A 20,661-nucleotide genomic window follows, 5' to 3' on the forward strand; every position below is an offset into this window, starting at 1 on the left:
GTTAGCTTCAACATTTCACCTTAACAAAAGGAATAGTTACTTGTCACGTTTTGGCCTAGCACAGTAATTATCAAGCATTCTGAGATGTGCATTGTCACTTTAAATGGCATGCCGGGACAGACTGGAAAGCTTTTCACCGGATTGATTGACTTGCATTCTTGAAACTCGAAATGAAGCCGCTCAGATCTATAATGCTAAATGAGCTATTCTCAAGGCGCTGAATGAGACACATGATTCATAGCTGATGCGGCTGAGCTTCCTGGAACAAAAACATTGAACCCAGCTGCTCCTGTCCTCTAGATCTGGCTAATATAATAAGAGAGCGACGGGAGCTATAAAGACCCTTGAGAATGGTTTACCACATTTATCCTGTGATAAACTCATGGCCAACATACTGAAATGTCCTAGGTTGCGTTTTGTGAAATATTTTTAAGTAACGGTCCAACAGCAGTATTTAATCAAACAAAAACTCAGATAATTCATCACACGCTAAAAATTTATTTCTCAGACATCCCAGTGCTTACAGTTTAACTAAAATTATTATGAACACACAATTTATTGATATAAAAACATTAAATTAGCAGTTAAATGGTGAGTTCACCAATTTTCAAACAGCTTTGTATGGTTAAAATCTCAGTAGTACGTAAACAAACAATGTGTATTACTGTTTCAACAAGGAGGTTCAACCAACTCAGAGTTAAAACTTGAACTCGGACCCCGAATAACTTGGACTTACCCTGAGATGGGAACTCTGAGTTTTCGGGTTCAGAAGAGCTGAATTGTTTTAGTTCAACCAACTCAGAGTAGGTTAACTCTGAGTTTAGCGTGTGCTAGGGATATGCCGGTATCAAAAAGCATATGTATTGATATAAGATTTGTTTTTATTACTTATACATAAATATGTATTATATTTATTAATATTTATTACACATACTTTTATTGGTATTAATAAAGAAAAATTCCACTTTTTTATTGCTACATTGTCGATAATATTAGTAAATGAACAATGTGTGTTATTTTTCTGTTTTTCCTGTTTTCGGTCTTTTCCAACCTTTCTTTGCCACAGCCCTTTTTCACTGTTTTTTTTTTTCAAGCATTTAACACCAAGAAAATTTTGTTTCTATTGCACAGACTGACAACTTTTATTAAAATTCTATCTTGCCAGCAGTGAATTAGCCCTTTAATAACAGCTGTGCTTGTGTAAAAATAAGTGATTGATCATATAATCAATGACAGTGGAACTCAGGTTGATGTAACTGTCCAAATGTGCAATCAATCAGTGTTGATGTTCAGTAATGATGTTATTGAATCAGTGACGTCAATGCCAATCAGTTTGGAAACCACATGCAGCAATTTTCAAGACAGGAATTTGCTTTAGGCTACTTTCCATACAGCTTGTGTATTACCTATAAAAAGATTATTGCTTTTCAATCAATCCGTATTAAAGATTCACATATTCACATTAAGGACAAAATAAATATATTTAGTGTCATGAAAAGATGATTCTCCAAGGGCTGAATAACTCTGGCAAAACTGAATCCTCAATTGCACATGAATGAAATCAGTTCGGTTTAAAGCATTAAAACCTTCCTGTTTCTGTCTGGTTTCTGAGAGCATGCATACTAGACGTCTCACAAATGTTCAAAACATCATTCCACTAAACCACTTTTATCCATCATGTTTGTTCACCGCCTGCTTTGGGCATTTTATCCATTTTGAGTCACAATGACTCAAAATGTATGTTTGTGCCAAAAAGACAGAATCTGGTAAATAATCTGTCTTGAAATATGATGCAACAAAGTGTCTTTTGTCTAGTACGTTAATATCTTGTCATAGATTAGTTTATCGATCATAAATTAAATTCATCACCCTAGGCAATGAATTTCCATGCACAAGGAGTCAGATGCACTCTTTACTTTTGAGAAGGAGAGAATATTGAACTGGAATATGCTGGCATCTGCCTAATTTAGTGGATTGCAATCCACCAGTTGAGAAGCACTGACCTGAGGCAAGTAAGGCGTCAATTTAATCTGCCTCATTTCAAGCTACATGGCTAGTCTAATAAAAACCTGCTGTCTAATGTAGGCCAACTCACCCATATCTGCAGTTTGATTCTTTTGTCGTTCTTGTAGACGGTTTTAACTTTGAAATCGATGCCCACGGTGCTCACAAACGCTGACGTGAAGGCGTCATCAGCATACCGGAAGAGAAACGACGTCTTTCCTACACTGCTGTTACCGATGATCAGCAGTTTGAACATGTAATCGAAGTTCTGGTCAGATCCTTCTTTTTGTGTCGCAGCCATCTGGAACGAGAAAAGACACTTTCAAACAAACCGCTTCGGCAACACACAGGTGCATTTTATCTGCACCAATAAATCTTCAAAAAGCTCATACAGTATGCATCTATTATTAAGCTACATTATATAAGATAATGGAAACTAATCAAGCAATCTGAACAGAAGACTGAAGAAGGTTAACAGTTTAAAATCTAACACTAAACTGCTGTTTATTAACAGAAACATTTGGATTAGAGGTCGACCGATATATCGCTCGGCCGATATATCAGGCCGATATTTGTCATTATTTCATATATCGGCATCAGCCGATATCCGTTTTTAGTAGCGGCGATTTAAAGTCAGGCACGTCGGCGGGCAGCCCCGTGTTATTGTTGCAGTGGAAAGTGCTGCTGCGCATGTGAAGGAGCCCAAGCCAAAACTTTTGGAAGATTCAACAACAGTCCTTGGGAGATAAAGGTAGTCAGAGAATCTCACTCTGTAAATGGGGTGGAGAAGTTGGCAGCTCTTACAAACGCGGCAGCGTGATTGAGGGCTCCGTTACTCCGCCCCGCTCAGAGACAGCAGCGTGCTCGGAGAGACAGCTGTCCTGGAGCTGCCCAGAACGGTGAATCACATTTGTTCGGAAGCATGGTTTGATGCAGACAATAGCCAGGTTTCCATCCAACTCATTTGCATTTAGGGATGTCAATATTCGATCATTTCCATGATCGATCGACGTTTAAATTAACGATCAATTAATAACCTTAATACTGCAAAATGCTTCTGCAGCGGTATTATTATTATTAACCACATCAACTCTGGGGACCCACCGGTGGGTCCATTATTGCATATGCCTAATTCTCAAAAAATCAAAATAACAGCTGAAGTGGTAATAATAAATAAACGCAATTGCAATGTTTTCAATTGACACTGTAGTATTAAAAATAAAATTATCCCAAACGTAACTGTGGCGCTTGTGGCTGTGCTGCGCAGTCAGTGAACCGCTTTTTCACATCAAACATTTTATGCAAGTATTATGACCAGTACTTTTTTTGTTTGATCCTGTTCTGCAAAATATTCGATTCAAAATGTTTGCGTTCTGCTAGACCTATTTGTTTTTTAAAAAATCCTGCATTTACAGAGCATTAGATCGAGACGCATGCGTGCGTGCATACGAGGACGAGCGAGCACGGGTTTGACTAGATGTATTTGGAGGAGGTTATTGCTCAGGTCTCGTTCTGCGCATATCCAAATGTTTCCACATTCGCAATGTATCTGAATGTTAAACAATAATATATATATATATATATTTTTAATGTAAACTAGACGGAAAAGATCATCCTCGAGCAAAAACGTCCTTGGCATAACAGCAGAGTGGACTAGTATAATACGGTCTATTTAAACTGACCTTTTAAACCTGTAACCTTTTATATGTTTGGTTGACTGTACCTTATTTTAATAATGAACAGACTGCGATGTAAGTTTGAAATTACAATGCACTTTAGATGTTCTGTGTCATTTATACCAAACACAAATGTTGCTGGTTGCTAGTGTGTTTGCAGCACTACTATTATTATTTTTTATATATATATTTTATTTTTTTATATTTTTCAGTTTAATTGATTTTTATTTATAACATTTTATTTATTTTATTTAAATGTATATTTAAGTTTACATTTATGTTCCAACAACCTTAAAAAATTCTGCTTGATAAATTCTCTAAAACATTTTTGTAAAGGATTGACTTTCTGATTGACTTATGTCTGTGCTCAATAAATGATAAGTTTAGAAATGTTGTGCATCCACTTATTATTAGTGTGACATTTTAGCATGCAAATGAAGGGGAAAACTTCAAGATATCGGCCCTAAAAATCGGCAGCACATATCGGCCATCGGCTGACCCTGATCTCTAAACATCGGCATCGGCTATAGAAAAACCCATATCGGTCGATCTCTAATTTGGATTAGTTAAAGTTGTTCGATAATACTGAATATAAGTCGCATTTATTTAGAACCAAGAACCAAGAGAAAACATTACCATCTCCAGCCGCGAGAGGGCGCTCTATGCTGCTCAGTGCTCCTGTAGCCTACACTGAAAACATAGAGCGCCCTGTCGCGACTGTAGATGGTAATGTTTTCTCTTGGTTCTTGGTTCTAAATAAATGCGACTTAAGCCCATTTTTTCGACTCGTACATTACGTTTTTGACTCGTACATTACACGTCACGCCTTGATGTCACGTGTCATTACGGGATCTTTACTGGTTGTGTGTGAATGCACGCACATATCCCGGGTAATCACTGGCAGTGTGAAAGCACAAAATCTAGCGACCTGGGAACAATTGCCGGAACACTTTACCCGTGTATTTGCCGGAATCTCAGGGTTAAAGGGGCTTTATAGTCCAGTGCGACCTATATATGTTTTTTTCCTCGTCATAACGTATTTTTGGACTGATGCAACTTTATTTAGGTGCGACTTATAGTTCGGAAAATACGGTACTTACTGTAAAAAGGGTATATAAAAAAAAGAAAAAAGATTTGACATATGGTTTAAATAACAGAAAAAATCTAACACTAAACTGCTGTTTATTAATAGAAACATTTGGATTAAATTCGTTTGATAATACTGACATTGTTATTATTTTTGATGATCGATTTTATCTTCGTTTAATTGTCTTCTAAAGCATATCTTAATTTCCGTCTTTAATACAATTCTAATCAGTAATAACACTAATAACAATAATCTACTGTATTTACACTGTTTTTGCAATAATATCATAATAATATCATGCATATCTAAGGTATAACTGCGAAAAACATTGTATGTTTTGTATTTATACAAATACAGCCTAATGTATATTTATACAAAAAATAAAAAATTACAATGAGGTTTGTAGTACAGTAAAACAGATTATCAGTCAATCTTTACTGTACCCTTTTTGTAGTAAGTATAATATATATATATATATATACTTACTACAAAAAGGGTACAGTAAAGATTTGACATATGGTTTAAATTACAGTAAAGACGCAACTTGTAAATTGAATTTGAAAAGTACAGACCTATTGAGCTTATTTCTACACATTACACGTGCAAAGAAACTACATGTTTAACACTAGACAGGTCTACAATAAAACAAACATCACATTTTATTTACACTTGACATTAATAACATTTAGAGCTTGTCATTGGCTGGAATAACCTAGAAAATCATCCATAAAACCTATCCTCAAAGACCATCCTAAAAATACAGTCAAGCTGACAATCTTATAATTACGATAATGATCAATGTAGAAAAAGGAATCGATTTAAAGCTATAAAATGCTTTAGTACAGGACTATTCCCCCAACCCCCACGTTACAGAGGGTTAGGGTGTGTTTCCATCAATAACAAATATCCATTTTATTCACCCTTACGGTCGTTTGACCATAACGACAGATTTTATTATGGTGAGAACAAGGTTAATACGTTACAGCAATTAATTGTGATACATTTCGCCTTATATTCATATCTATACCATTCGGAAATGCTCAGGAAAACTGGAATTATAATTAAATAACTTGTTATAAATCCATATGTGACAACAAAAGCTTAAAAAAGACCAGTTCAAACCTGCATGGATCCGTCCTGACGCATCCTACCGAAGCCCAAAGAGATTTGGCACGATAATTCAGTCGGTTACCGGTGATGCTCGGATCACTCCGTGTCCTCTGAGCATCAGCCGCTCCGCTGTGCGCGCTCCCGGCCGCGCAACGTCACACAGTCGCGCTTGCCGCTGGGAATTGTAGTTTTCTCGAAAAGAGCAGCTCTGATTTTTGTAGTCCTAACCCGGAAAGACACTGGTGTTTTCGATTGATTGTCAAAAAACCCAGATTTTAATGAACAAAACAATATTCTTATATATGTTAACAATTTACTTTTCATAAAAAAGCGTTTTCAAAATTCACGTTTGAGGTTAATTTTGTACATCAACAGACCGTACTTTGCTAAAAAACCAAAACGTTTAAATCCGAATTCAAGATGTATACAATTTATGTATAAATAAACTATATATTTATACAAAAATGAAATCTAGCTTATAAATAATAAGATTCTAATAAATTAGAAATACATTAGTTGAGAAACATAATTCAGTGATCTACTGATTTATTTCTTGCATTAAAATAATACAGTACAGACCAAAAGTTTGGACACACCTTCTCATTCAAAGAGTTTTCTTTATTTTCATGACTATGAAAATTGAAGAGTAACACTGAAGGCATCAAAACTATGAATTAGCACATGTGGAATTATATATGGAATTATATACATAACAAAAAAGTGTGAAACAACTGAAAATATGTCATATTGTAGGTTCTTCAAAGTAGCCACCTTTTGCTTTGATTACTGCTTTGCACACTCTTGGCATTCTCTTGATGAGCTTCAAGAGGTAGTCATTTTATGAAAAAACATTTTATTTTTGGTAAATAAAGGGGAATTGCTATTAAAATTAAAACAAGGAAGAAATATTGTGATTTATTTTAAAAAGTTTATAATTTTTTTCAACAATAGTAGCCGTATCACATACATTCTAATAAAAAATAGTAATATTTGTAGCACAATGCCTTTATATAAAAATGAACTTTTATTTTGACGGGTTGCCGTGAATACCTTTAAACTGACACTGCTTTTACTCAAATGAAACGGTAAAATGCTTGTGAAGTGACTCAGAACAGTTCTGGTGATGTGGTTTATGTATTTATGTCCTCACTGAGACGGCAGATGCTGAAATTACTGCAAGCGTCCTGCTTTAGTCTCTGTAGTAAACAAACCATTCATTCATCCACACAGAAAATCGCAGAGCATGCAGGATTCATATTTAAACAACTTTTGCAGCTTAACATTTACAGATACTGGGCCATATGGAGATTTGATTTGATTATTTTATGCTAACTTTGACAAATTCTGTGACTGTCCATATTAAAATGTAAGTTTCATTTTCATGACTGGATTTTGAGATTCTGTCCGCGTTTTCTGCTTCGTTGGAAATCATAGCGCTGTATGCGTCAAGAACCAGGTTGACCGGGTCCTCTGTACCACCGGTACTTAAAGAAACCTGCTACCGTGACTTTTCATTTTTTAGTACCGACTTGGTACCAAAGTACCGGGTCTTTTGACAACACTTTAAAGAACAATATCCTATTATATAAAAAATTATAATTTATAGCTCTAAAAAAAGTTTTTCAGTTTATCAGTTTATACTATATATATATATATATATATATATATATATATATATATATATATATATATATATATATATAATATTATATATATTTCAGTATTTTTGTTGTAATTATAATAGGAACTATTTTAGATTCTTAACACATTTATTCACAAAATGGTGAAATCAATTGTATCAGGTTTGTACAATTATGATTACAACTATGTAATATTTACCAGATTTTTGCAGATCGATCTCTTAAATCTCATTGATTTGGTTTCTGTCAGTCTGGAAAGCCTCTTAAAACCCTGGCAGGAAGTAGGCAAGGTAAAAAATTCTTACATTCAAATATATTTTAAGTTAAAAGATGGCCTATTTTAGTGTCATAGGCAGATTAATATTTAGATTTTGCTCAATATTTCAGTGCCTAGCCCTATAAAGTCTGTCAGCGGTAGAGATTGAGAGGCGTGTAACGCTACAGGAAATGTTTCAGATTGATTTAATCTTCAACTGCATTACAGGCAACCCTGTCGAGCACGTTATTTTGTTTGGCTTCAGCGTCTGCGGTTATTTGATACACGACGGGTTTGTTGCAGCAGCGCGACCTCTACTGGTGAAAGTGCGAATAGACACCATAACAAATGCCCCTTTATGGTCTAAAACAAAGACCTATGTTTTTTTATATTTAGTCTGCATTGAATAGTTGTGATGTTCTTTAGTCAGAGCAAATTGAATTTTAATAAAATATTTAGCAAAAATGTGACAAACCAATATTAAGGGTTCATTATTATTATTAATTTTTTTAAATTGTTCTCGGCAGATACAGTACATCATCTGAAAGCTGAATAAATAAGTTTTCCATTGATGTATGGTTTGTTAGGATTTTACAAAATTTGGCCAATATGCAACAATTTGAAAATCTGGAATCTATGGGTACAAAAAAAATAAATAAATAAATAAAATAAATAAATAAATTCAAAATATGGCCAAATGAATTCTTAATAATTTTGACCCATACAATGTATTTTGGCTATTGCTACAAATAAACCTCAAAACTTAAGACTGGTTTTGTGCTCCAGGGTCACATAAATTTCTTAGGTATTCTTAAAGCTTTTGCAAATCTCTGACAGACATTTAATAGTAGGAAACAATTATATGAACCTGAATTTAAGTAAACATAAATGTATAAAACAAATTATTATATTTTGACAATATAAGTCTAAAAATTAAATCAAACTGTAATAGTGGATTTAGTTTTAAGAAGCAAGATGTAATTGCTCACAGCAATGAATGTTATTTTACTATTATGTATATACTTTCATATCATTTGAAAATATTTTGAACTGGCTTTTATTTTTATATTTCCAGTTTAAATTTAGTTTAAATGTTCTTTTTATCATGTTTATTAGTTTTGTTGTATTTTTTTATTTCATTTTCAGTTTTAGTTATTTTAGTACTTCAACTTATTAGTTAGTTAATGTTAGGTAAAACATTTTTTTTTAGCTTGAATGCACTGTAAATCGCTTTGGATAAAAGCGTCTGCTAAATGCATAAATGTAAATGTATTTAATCATTTTAGTTGGAAAATTAAGTTTAGGCAACATTTTTTATTTCTTTAATCTTTGTTTCAAATTTTTAGTTTTTCACCTAATATTTATATTATATTTGAACTTAATTTAAATTAAACCACACTATTTTAAACAAGTAACCATACTAATCCATACACAATTCTGTTAGCTTCTGATTCTAATTTCAATCCTACAAACAATACAATGGATACTTAAGTTGAAAGAGCAATATGTTTGCCCTGAGATGCCTTACAGTATGGAGGACTGTATGGAGGTCATCCTCGAGGAGCACAGCAGCAGGTGGTACTGATCAGATCTGCCTTCGCTGGAGTCTACGGCCATGTTCTGTATGCCTGGACTGAGAGTCCCCTTTGGTCCTCTTTTAATAGAGAGAAGTTGAGGCAAGCTAAGGAAGCTGAAAATGCAGGTGGTACTGATCAGATCTGCCTTCGCTGGAGTCTACGGCCATGTTCTGTATGCCTGGACTGAGAGTCCCCTTTGGTCCTCTTTTAATAGAGAGAAGTTGAGGCAAGCTAAGGAAGCTGAAAATGTGTAATATGATATTCTCCCTGGTGCCATTTCTACCTTCAACAAAAGAACAAACTCTAATTGTTATCAAGCTTCTAGAAGGACGCGAAGGCCATCTGGCTGACCTGGGATCAGGCGATGGACGTTTGGTAAGTCATGGATAAAATTAACTAATTTTGCAGCATCGTCAATGTGATTTCAATGCACAGGTTTTGAAATAAACTCCATATTATTGGCCTTTTCAAAGAGTAAAGCATGGTGGCATTGACACTGATATTCATGTCGTCAAACTGGACTTCTGCAGGGTAAGCTTTATGTCAAACATGTCTATAGCTTTCCTCACTGCAGCTCTTTGATAATTCAGACTGATCTGTCCAAATACAGAAACTCCTGCAGTGGTATTTTGCTGGATTGACATGATGGGGGCGCTATAGGATCATATAATTCATTTTCTGTCTGTCATCTGCTTGCAAATCCCACATGCATTTCATGAAGTTTAAGTATTTTCATTTTTATAAAATGCTGACACTTACTTTAGTGTCCCTGCTTGCATTAAAACATGCAAGTAAGCTTTGATATGTTTACTTTAGTTGACGCATAAGATATAAACAAAAAGTACTATTTTTATAGCATTTATTAATTTATAAGAATATAAGAAATATGGTATTATTCATTGTTAATTCATGATGCATTAATTATGTTAATATAAGAAAATTGGAAATGACATTAATAAGTGATCATTATTGCATTATTGTAAATGCACTGTAAATTGTCGAAGTGTAATTCATATACTATAGTAGTTTTTAATGAATTTATTATTAATTAATTTTGAATTAGTTTTTCTATATTTTGTATTTTCCTCTTTTACTTTAAATGTAAAGTTTTAGTAACTTTTTTAATTGTTTTTATTTAATGTAATTTGTGTATAGATTTTAATTTTTATTTCAGTTTTAGCTAATTGTAGTACATCAAGTTGTACTGATGTACAAAAAATGTAGCTGAAATATACATTTACATTGCACACACACACACACACATATATATATATATATATATATATATATATATATATATATATATATATATATATATATATATATATATAAATAAACTCCATTTAACATTTTCTTTCAGTTAATGTTTATTTCAAGTAAGGAATATATATTTTTTTATGCTTTAAGTTTAATTTAACTATAATAAACCTAAGTGTTAGCAAAACATCTTATAGCATGACTTTTTGTAAAGCGTTTGAGGGTTGAAGATTTTTAATGATGATTTATACGTGTTAACGTGGCAGATGGGGGTTCTGGGAGAGAAGCTGTTAAAGGAACTTCCTGAGGATGCTGGAGTCATTTTGTGGAGTTTCCCTTTTCCTTACTGGCCCCGTAGCTGCATTGCTGGACCTGGATTAAACCAGGTCTGGGCTTACAATGTCCACACTGCTAGAGAACCGTCCAGAACATCTTCTGACCAATCACAGGCCTGAATCAGCCTTCTGGTCTCAAGTGAGCGGTCCATTCTCAATAGTGACAATCAAGCCGCATGCGGCTCAGAAATTGAGATGTTTTGCTCTTTATAAAAGCCTTACATAACAGATGATTAATGGTTCTGTGTGACTGTTAAAACTATAAATTTCCAAATCCTATTCCAAAGCAAGCTGAAGTGTTTGATGTCAAAGTCACCTTTATTTATATAGCGCTTTAAACAAAATACATTGCGTCAAAGCAACTGAACAACATTCATTAGGAAAACAGTGTGTCAATAATGCAAAATGATAGTTAAAGGCAGTTCATCATTGAATTCAGTGATGTCATCTCTGTTCAGTTAAATAGTGTCTGTGCATTTATTTGCAATCAAGTCAACGATATCGCTGTAGATGAAGTGTCCCCAACTAAGCAAGCCAGAGGCAACAGCGGCAAGGAACCGAAACTCCATCGGTGACAGAATGGAGAAAAAAACCTTGGGAGAAACCAGGCTCAGTTGGGGGGCCAGTTCTCCTCTGACCAGACGAAACCAGCAGTTCAATTCCAGGCTGCAGCAAAGTCAGATTGTGCAGAAGAATCATCTGTTTCTTCTGTTGGGGCTCTAGTTGTCCTGGTCTCCGCTGTCTTTCAGGGATGTAGAGGTCCTTTCTTTGATGTCATGTTAAATAAATTGCTGCACTGTTTTCAGTCATTTCTTGCCTTGTATTGGACATACACTGTACACTGGAATCAAAAAGTCTGAAAAGGTCATTTATGAAACCGCTTGTATTTCTACTATTATATTAGCCTTTAATTTGAATAAGAAGTTAAACTGAAAAACTGACATATATTTCAGAGTTTTTCTAGTATTTAGAGCCTGATTTAAGCAAGATTATTATTACTTTGTTCAAATAAAATCTTGTCGATTAAAATAAAACAAGCATTAACAAAAATGATTATAATAACAAAACAATATTTTAAAATATTTTGATAAATTAAATGAGTAAAATAAATTAAATTAACAAAAACTACTGGACATTTAAAAAAATACAGATAATAAAAATAACAAAAACACAATTTAAAATATATAAAATGAAATTGAAAGCCTAATAAAATAGTATCTCACAGATACTAAAATAACACTGAAATTGCGATTATTCAAAAAGCATCTTGAATTTCAAACTTTTCTGTCAGTACAAAGAATCACATGATCAATGCAACTCGATAACATAAATTTGATTTGTGTTAGAAACAGATGCTGAATTTGAAATAGTCCTTTATTTTGACATACAAATCCTGAAACTTTATTTCAAGGTTTAAATAAAACGCACTCCAAGATTTTCAACATGGTCTCAAGACCAAAATTCAGTATAGGAGCATGAATGAAATGCCCTTTAAATGTGATCTTGCATTCAGCTGGGATGGTTATTAGGCATATAATACATACATATCTAATCTTCTGATGGATCATTTGTCTTATAATTTCCCTAACAGCCATATGAGATGTTGCCTTGCATGTCTTGGATACCCAGAATAGATATGATAAACATGATAATCTGTCATGTTTTACATACTTATTATCATCACTGTCTGCTATACCCTCAGTTAAAACTGATGCTTTTGGCTGGAAAATAAAACTTATGTTTAGTGCAATGTCCACCAAATAACCTTGCAAACATAAGCTCCTCACTCTTCCATACATTCATGTCTTTATACACCCTGCTACAGAAGAACCTTCCAGGCTGCAGTTTGACATCACTGATGAATAATTCATTAGACATGTGGTCAGCTAGACATGAAAAGCAATAGGGGGAAAAAGTGAAAATGGGATCTGCTTTTAATTTTACACTGTTTTGTGTTTTATTAAGCCGCACTGTGACTCTGCATTGTTTGCATGCAGTCAATATAAATGTTTACCTGTTGAATTTAACTATTAATAACTGAACTCTGCATGTAAACACTTTATATTTCAGGACTTGAAAACCAGCCTTCTCAGAACCACAGAACAGCATCAACACACTTCAGCTGATCCAAACAAAAGTAAACATTTTCCCACTCTCCCTCAAGACCACTTCAAGAAAAGCAATGCATTGTATAAAATGTGTCACCTTCATTTGCAGAACACTGAAAACTGATGACTGTTGTGTTGAATAAAGGATCCTTGAGGTAGGGCAGTTTTCAGGAAGTGAATGTTTAACACTGTAGTCAAATCATAGACCAATCATAAGAATATCTGGTATAAAGATAAAAAAAAACGTATGCATTAGCCATGAAATTATGCAATTATGTGGGGAAAATTGTAAAAACAAAAGCATATTTACATATTTATTTCTAAAATGTAGACTCTAAATATAACAATAGGATCTATTAAGATTAAATGCTTCTTGGGTATCTAAATCAAGATGTATTAGAAATGTGCTGGCTGTGTGTAAGAGGAGTGTCAGTATGAGTCATACATGCGCCACACAAACAAATCCAATCAAACTAGTGTAAATGCACCACATGGTGGCGCTGGAGAACTTTACTGTAATATACAGTCTCTAAAGTCTAAAACATGCCTACGCATGTCCTCGTCAAACTTATAGATACAAAATATTGTAACAAACTACATGTACAGATTGAATAAAGTAATATTCAGTGAACAAAATGGGTTAAAAATAACATTTATAAAAACACATAGTAAGATACAGAGGGTTTTAAGTATAGATAAATAATAAGAATAACAATAACAAGAAAATGATTGGAAAATCTGAAATAATATTAAATTAAAAAGAATTTTATTTATTTTAGTTAATTTTTCTATGTTTAAGGTATACATTTAATTTCAATTCAGTATAATAAAAGTTATCACAGCTGTGCATTACATATATGTCTAATCTCAGGAATAAATTATTCCATATGTCAAAGAGCCAACCATAACACTACTGATGTTGCGCTTCAAGACGTTGTTCAGAGACGCGAGTCTAGTTCCAGCTCCGCGTGACGCGCCAGTCAAAATAAAATAACTGGGCGGAGCGGCGCGCGCTTCTATAAGACCGAGGCTCTGTGGTGAATCCTCCCAGTCTGGACTCGAGCATGGACATACTCAGGACTATAACATACCATCATCATCAGCAGCAGCCTGTGAATAAAGCCAAGATGTGTGAACACACACACCACAGACCCACCGAGCGCAGACGAGGCAAATCAGAGGACAATAATGCTCATGCCACGCAGGAAATGTCACGCATCATCACGGATTCAGCCACTGGGAAATGTTACTGTAGAGGAAAAGTTTTGGGCAAGGTAAATATTTTACATTTGATTATGAAAAAATAATATCATAATATTTTTGGAGCACTATTTACATGCCATAGTACAGTAATATGATAATACCATGCTGCATTTGAAAGCCTATTGTACTTTGAAAGTGTTAATTTTGAAACCAAATCAATAATAATAGTTATGCATACATAAGAGGATACCAGTTGAATATATTTATATGTAATGCTCTAGTTTGTCATTGTCTTATAATGCATTCTCTCTCTCTCTCTCTCTCTCTCTCTCTCTCTCTCTCAGGGTGGTTTTGCCAAATGCTATGAGTTTACAGATCTGAGCACAGGCAAAATGTATGCAGCCAAAATCATTCCACACACGCGCGTTTCCAAACCTCACCAAAGGGAAAAGGTAACTTGCTTTCCTGTTGTAACACATTTGCTCCTGGCTGCATTGTTCAATTTGTTTATTAAGCTTGCAACCGTTTGATTGACAGATCGACAGAGAAATCGAATTGCACAGAGCCCTGCATCACAAACACATCGTTCACTTCTACCACCATTTCGAGGACAAAGATAATATCTACATTCTACTTGAATACTGCAGCAGACGGGTGAGTGCTATTGACGTCCTTTTTCAGTTGAAGAAACAGATCTTGTAGGAAATATTGTTGCTCATGTACAGTTTTTTGTTGTTGTTGTTCTTCAGTCACTAGCACATATTCTCAAGGCCCGAAAGGTGTTTACAGAACCAGAGGTTCGGTACTACCTAAGACAGATCCTCTCTGGGCTGAAGTATCTCCACGAGCAGGAAATCCTCCACAGAGACCTTAAACTAGGTAAGCAACTAGCACACACATTCAAACCCCAATAACACGGCCTTCCTGTAGCTCAAATATGGTGGCAAAGTGATTAATTCCAGGGAATGAATGAACTGATAAAACATTTACCTTGAATGCAATACAGACCATTAAAAAAAGAAAAAAACACACATTTAAAATGCATAGATGTAAATGTAATAAACCCTAATTCTGTTGCTCTTCCCAGGTAACTTTTTCATCAATGAGTTTATGGAGCTCAAGGTTGGAGACTTTGGTTTGGCTGCAAAGCTCGAGCCGGTCGAGAACCGTAGAAGAACAATATGTGGAACACCAAATTACTTGTCACCTGAAGTCCTCAACAAGCAAGGACATGGATGTGAATCTGATGTGTGGGCGCTCGGTTGTGTGATGTAAGTATATATCAGCCAACGTTTTCACTTGGATTTCACAGAAATGTCACAGAAATGCTTATTTATAATGGACAATTTCCATTCAAACAGGTATACCATGCTTTTGGGAAGACCTCCATTTGAAACTACTAACCTTAAAGAAACATACCGGTGCATTCGGGAAGCACGCTATTCCATGCCGTCGTCTTTGTCGCCCCAAGCCAAGCATCTAATCAGCAGTATGCTATCCAAAAACCCAATGGATAGGCCACAACTTAATGATATCCTATGCCACGACTTTTTCTGCCAGGTGTGTGTCTCTTTGTGGAAACAAAACTTTCTTGACCAGTTCCCACACAATGAAATATTCAGTGGCTTTGAGCTTGTTTTTTCCCTCTTATATCAGGGTTTCACACCAGACAGACTGTCTGCTAACTGTTGTCATGCGGCCCCAGACCTTCACCACACCAGCCCTGCCAAGAGCTTCTTCAAGAAAGCCGCAGCCGCCCTGTTTGGTGGAAAGAAGGACAAAGCCAAGTACTTGGAGACTCAAAGTAAGCACTTACTAGTTTACCCTAAACTATTCCTGGATTACCCAAATTGCATAATCAGACTAATAAACACCTTGCTTCTGGCAGATAAACCAACCAAGGAGGAGGAAGACATAAACAGACTATGCCTTGACCTCCGGAAAACGGCAATCAGCCCTCAACCCTGCAGACAAACTCTTGAGGTGAGCTCTTTCGTCCTTTGTCAAAGTTGAGCAGATAGTTTTAAGATTGTAACCTAACCCCACATTCCATAATTTCCCACAGGACAGTAAACCCCCCATCCCAGCTGCTGGAAAACCAGCTGTCCCGGCGAAGGACACCAGCAGCAAACAACACATTAAAGACAGCATTCGAATGATAGTGCGAGGAACCCTCGGGAGCTGCAGCAGCAGCAGCGAATGTATGTTGCACGTTTTTTGGGGTTTCAAATTAAGGATGTTAATGGATGTTTTAATGTGATATCTAATGGGTTTTGGTGCTTTTTGTGTCTTCAGGTCTTGAGGACAGTACAATGGGAAGCGTTGCAGACACCGTGGCCAGAGTACTGCGAGGCTGTCTGGAGAACATGCCGGAAGGTGTGTATCAGACGATCTGAACGCCATCTGTTTCTCAAATGCAAAGTCTCTTTTATTAATCCATTTGGATTTCTCGTTCACAGCTAATGACATTTCGAAAGAGAGCATGAACAGCAGCTTCCAGTGGGTGACTAAGTGGGTGGACTATTCCAACAAGTATGGCTTTGGCTACCAGTTGTCAGATCACACAGTTGGCGTTCTCTTCAACAACGGCACTCACATGAGCCTGCTGTCGGACAAAAAGTACGTTTAAGATCCAAGATGTCTTTTTAGCTAAAAAAAAGCATTGATTACATGAAGACTAATGTGTCTTTTTGACCTTCAGGACGGTGCATTACTATGCAGAGCTGGGACAATGTTCTGTCTTCTCCACTGGCGAAGCCCCAGAGCAGTTTGTCGGCCAGGTCACCATCTTAAAATACTTCGCCCACTACATGGAGGAGAATTTGATGGATGTAAGTGTCCTCGCTTGGTTGAAATGTGATTGCTATCCAATCAAGTCGTCATTGTTTATATACTGCAGTGCTTTATACAGTACAGCAGTTTCACAAGAAAAAAAAGAATAGAGAACTTTTTCAAATGCTTACAAAAAAGGCAGTGGTGTCTTTATTCAAGTTCATTTCAAACAAATTGTGAAACAAGTTCAATTCAGCTATAAGCAGCTCTACAGAAGACAATAGTGTCGTTCGTTATTTAGCCTAGTCAGTTCAATGTTGATTCAATTCCATTCAAAAACAATGTCAGTGTTGCAAAATCCATCAATTATGAAACAGTCATTTCAAGCACCTCTACAGGAATCAATAGTGTCATAATTCAGCTCAAGTTTTGTTTAGTAGTGTCATTGCAGATAATATTACTGAATATTGAGTGTCTTTAATCCCCAACTAAGCAATTTGCATCAGATTTTCTGATACTTCTTGCTATTCCTCAACAGGGAGGTGATTTACCCAATGTCACAGATGCAGGCAAACCCAGATTGTATCTTCTTCAGTGGCTCAAGTCTGATCGAGCACTCATGATGCTCTTCAACGATGGCACTTTCCAGGTAAGACTTCCTGTCTGTACTTCTAGAATGCAAAAGCATCTACATACTGAAATGCTGACGTGGAATGCTAAACGCACGTTATTCCCAAAGGTGAACTTCTACCACGATCACACCAAGATCATCCTGTGCAATCAGAGCGAGGAATACCTCCTGACATACATCAACGAGGACCGCGTGTCCACCACGCTGCAGCTCAGCACCCTGCTCGTGTCCGGCTGCTCGACAGACCTGCGCAGCCGCATGGACTATGCACTTAACATGCTGTTGCAGAGATGCAACTGAAGCCATGGAATACTTTGCTTTGAAAGGACAAGAATGTGGACTACATACGGCTGGATGGGAGTGTCGAAGATGGGAGGAGATGTCATGGAGTTTTGCAAACGGACTGAACCGAGCTGGGCTGGGACCAGAGGCGAGGATGAAATCGTGACAAATAGTTTATCTTTTTTTAATGCAGAAATCTTGCTTTGTTGAAGCCAAACGGAGGTGTTAATGTTGAGGCAAGGAGGTTTCAGCAAGGCGGGGTGCTTGGATGTAGCTCTCTTGAGAGCAGATTTCGTTTAACTGTGAAAACATTCCTGCTTAAGGACACGGGCTGCGTCGTCAAACGATCCAATGCTGTAGTTTCTTCCCATCCCTGTGTTGGGAGAAGAACCAGCTGCATTTAACTGTGTGGACACGACCTGTAATGCCATGGACATAACTTATTATCAGAAAGAACCCAGTATTTATTTATTTAATAAAGACATTCTTAGAATTATGTCGGGGTATGTGAGCACACGTTATTTAATTGTTCGTTACAATAACCGTGACTGGCGCTTTGTCCTTTTACTGTACGTCGATCTCCCGGGCCATCATGGGAGTTACGACATACTCATTATGCAAGTCCAGTGGCAAAACCACAATCGCCATTTGTCTTGTCTTGATGTTTGTATGAAGATTAAAGATGAATAATATCGTGGAGGTTGTGTACTTTGTTTCTTCTTTGAAGTGCCAAAGCAGTCGATTACGTAAATCTCCAGAGGCCCGAGGAATGGCTTCAAAAACACGCATTATGCTTACAAAAGGGAAGAAAAATAAGAAAAGATAGTGTTGCTTCACCACCTACTGTCTGCCCAGCACAAGCTCCCCAAGCTTCACTCTCAAGCCCTCACATGCACTACATTTAAACAAGGAAAAACTGTACTTGTACTGTGCAATAACTACTACTCGTTTTTTTGCATTTAGAACAGACCTGCAACCCATTTTTGTTTCTCAAACGAAAGAAATAATGAAGCTTTACACTTTCACTGACAAACAACACATTGTAGGTCATTTCATCATGCAATAATTAACTCGTTTGTTATAATTAGTCATAATTTAAAGATAAACGGAGTGCACAAAAGATCAGTGAAAAGCTTGTGAAAGGTTTACTCAATGAATCAAACCAAAAGCATCTGAACACAGATGGCTCCCAATGCTTCTTTTATAGATTATGAACTGCACAAAATCCATTACTTAGAGAGAGAGAAAAAAAAAAAACCTTTAGGACATAACCAACCTTCTTTTGGTGCAATTTAAAAGGACAGCTCACCCAAACATGAAAATCCTATAGTTCCTTACATTCATGTCATTCCAAACCAATAGGACTTCAATTTTGGTGTCTCAAAATAACATGAACAATCACATTAGCTCAAAATCTCATGATCAATAACACAAAAAGTTAAGAGATTTTTACAATGACTTAGACCTTTCTAAATCACATTTCACAACACAAAATAAAAATATGTATTTTGAATCAAAATGGTCACACTTTAGTTTCAGGACCAATTCTCGCCTCAGTAAGGTAGTTGTTAAGTTTAGGGATGGGGTTGGATTAAGGGATCTTAAATACGGTCATGCTGAATAAGGCATTAATATTTGCTATAATAAAAACTAATAAACAGCCAACATGCTAGTAATATGCATGGTAATATGCAACTAGTAAATAGTGAGAATTAGTCCCAAAAACAAAACCTATTTTAGAACCATTAAGATTTTAAGCATTATTATATTTTTAGCATTATTAGTTAATACCATGTTTTCGCCCCATATCTCATTACTAGTACTAAAGATAGGTCAGTTAGGTCAGTCGCCATTCATTTTCATTGAATCTTTCCATATGAAAAAAGTGAATGGTGACTGAAGCTGTCATCCTGAAAAACGCTTTTATTTCCATGCATCATGAGGGTGGGAAATAATGTTTTCATTAAACTATCATTGTATATGAAGATGGTAACCAGTATGGTATATATCAAACATATATCTGAAACCATCACCCAGCTCGTTGCTTTTAAGTTGAAAATGTTTTATCTTGGAATAACTGAGGCTCCATGGCAACCATCAATGGAGGAGATCTCATTCTGAAAACAGTAATCAATGCTGGCCATTGCTGGCTTGCTTTTTTATTTACATTAGAAAGAGTTGATATATGATGTAATCCAGGGTCGTTGTGAATGTGTACTTAATGGATTGGGGTGGGGGGGGGGGGGGCATTGGGCCTTTATGTCACACAGCTACCATGTCAAGCTTCAGTTTTCATTTTTCATCTTCATATCAAGCCAGCTGGTAAGTCGTCTCTCTTGGCCCTGATGAGGAAAGATTCTAGGAACAGAGACGCATTTGTTGTCCAAGATCAGTATAGCCCCACAGTTGGCTGCCTGGAGTCTCTTTCTAGCATCATCTGTCACTTTGAAATGTGGGCCATTTTGTCTTCTCTGAGTCAATGCCAGATTACTTAACAGGCAGAATTCACAAAATAACACTTTTTGAGTTATATAACACCAACACAGACCCCGATATCGACCAGGACAATTATCTGTGCTGTTACACAGACCTTCAGCACACAAGAACAAATGACTGGACCTCAAGAAAATTGAAGGAATTAATAATAATAATTACTCATAATAATATAAATATTAATAATAAATAATTATTATAATAATCACAAATGAAAATAAAATAAACAA

At 35.9% G+C, this 20,661-nt stretch overlaps 2 protein-coding genes and 1 long non-coding RNA gene across 5 annotated transcripts in view; 2 read left to right on the forward strand and 1 right to left on the reverse strand.

Annotated features, from left to right (window-relative positions):
- LOC132127302 (ras-related protein Rab-3C-like) overlaps nt 1-13,283 on the reverse strand; it is a 31,101-nt gene extending 17,818 nt beyond the window's left edge. Inside the window, exons 1-2 of one of the 2 annotated variants that reach the window (XM_059539101.1) lie at nt 13,148-13,283; nt 2,096-2,305 (exon numbers count right to left, since the gene is read on the reverse strand). In XM_059539101.1, coding sequence (XP_059395084.1) covers nt 2,096-2,305; nt 13,148-13,153 — 216 coding nt within the window. In that variant the 5' untranslated portion in view covers nt 13,154-13,283. Of the gene's footprint in view, nt 1-2,095; nt 2,306-5,889; nt 6,035-13,147 lie in introns of those variants that run through there. The other variant, XM_059539100.1, reaches the window with a different exon arrangement.
- Nucleotides 9,635-13,141, forward strand: LOC132127303 (uncharacterized). Of its 2 annotated transcripts, none has more exons than XR_009427511.1 (3): nt 9,635-9,725; nt 10,874-11,081; nt 13,013-13,141. It is a non-coding gene; the product is annotated as an uncharacterized LOC132127303 (long non-coding RNA). The 2 variants fall into 2 exon arrangements; XR_009427510.1 differs by lacking the exon at nt 9,635-9,725 and adding an exon at nt 9,781-9,881.
- A 795-nt stretch (nt 13,284-14,078) lies between the features above and the next one.
- LOC132127236 (serine/threonine-protein kinase PLK2-like) lies at nt 14,079-18,635 on the forward strand. The gene is made up of 14 exons (XM_059539012.1): nt 14,079-14,324; nt 14,598-14,705; nt 14,791-14,907; nt 15,003-15,132; nt 15,341-15,524; nt 15,615-15,813; nt 15,910-16,057; nt 16,142-16,236; nt 16,319-16,454; nt 16,549-16,629; nt 16,713-16,872; nt 16,955-17,084; nt 17,564-17,674; nt 17,765-18,635. Exons 1-14 carry the CDS (start codon nt 14,115-14,117, stop codon nt 17,954-17,956), a joined length of 2,001 nt encoding a protein of 666 aa, XP_059394995.1. The 5' UTR covers nt 14,079-14,114; the 3' UTR covers nt 17,957-18,635.
- Nucleotides 18,636-20,661: the final 2,026 nt, after the last annotated feature.

This window comes from Carassius carassius, chromosome 45, assembly GCF_963082965.1.
Source record: "Carassius carassius chromosome 45, fCarCar2.1, whole genome shotgun sequence".
Classification (NCBI taxonomy): Eukaryota; Metazoa; Chordata; class Actinopteri; order Cypriniformes; family Cyprinidae; genus Carassius; species Carassius carassius.

Coding starts and splice junctions, on each gene's coding strand:
- LOC132127236 (XM_059539012.1), top strand. CDS start 14,115: ATGGACATACTCAGGACTATAACATACCATCATCATCAGCAGCAGCCT. Junction 14,908..15,002: donor TTGAATACTGCAGCAGACGG/GTGAGTGCTATT, acceptor GTTGTTCTTCAG/TCACTAGCACATATTCTCAA. Junction 16,873..16,954: donor AGCCTGCTGTCGGACAAAAA/GTACGTTTAAGA, acceptor TTTGACCTTCAG/GACGGTGCATTACTATGCAG.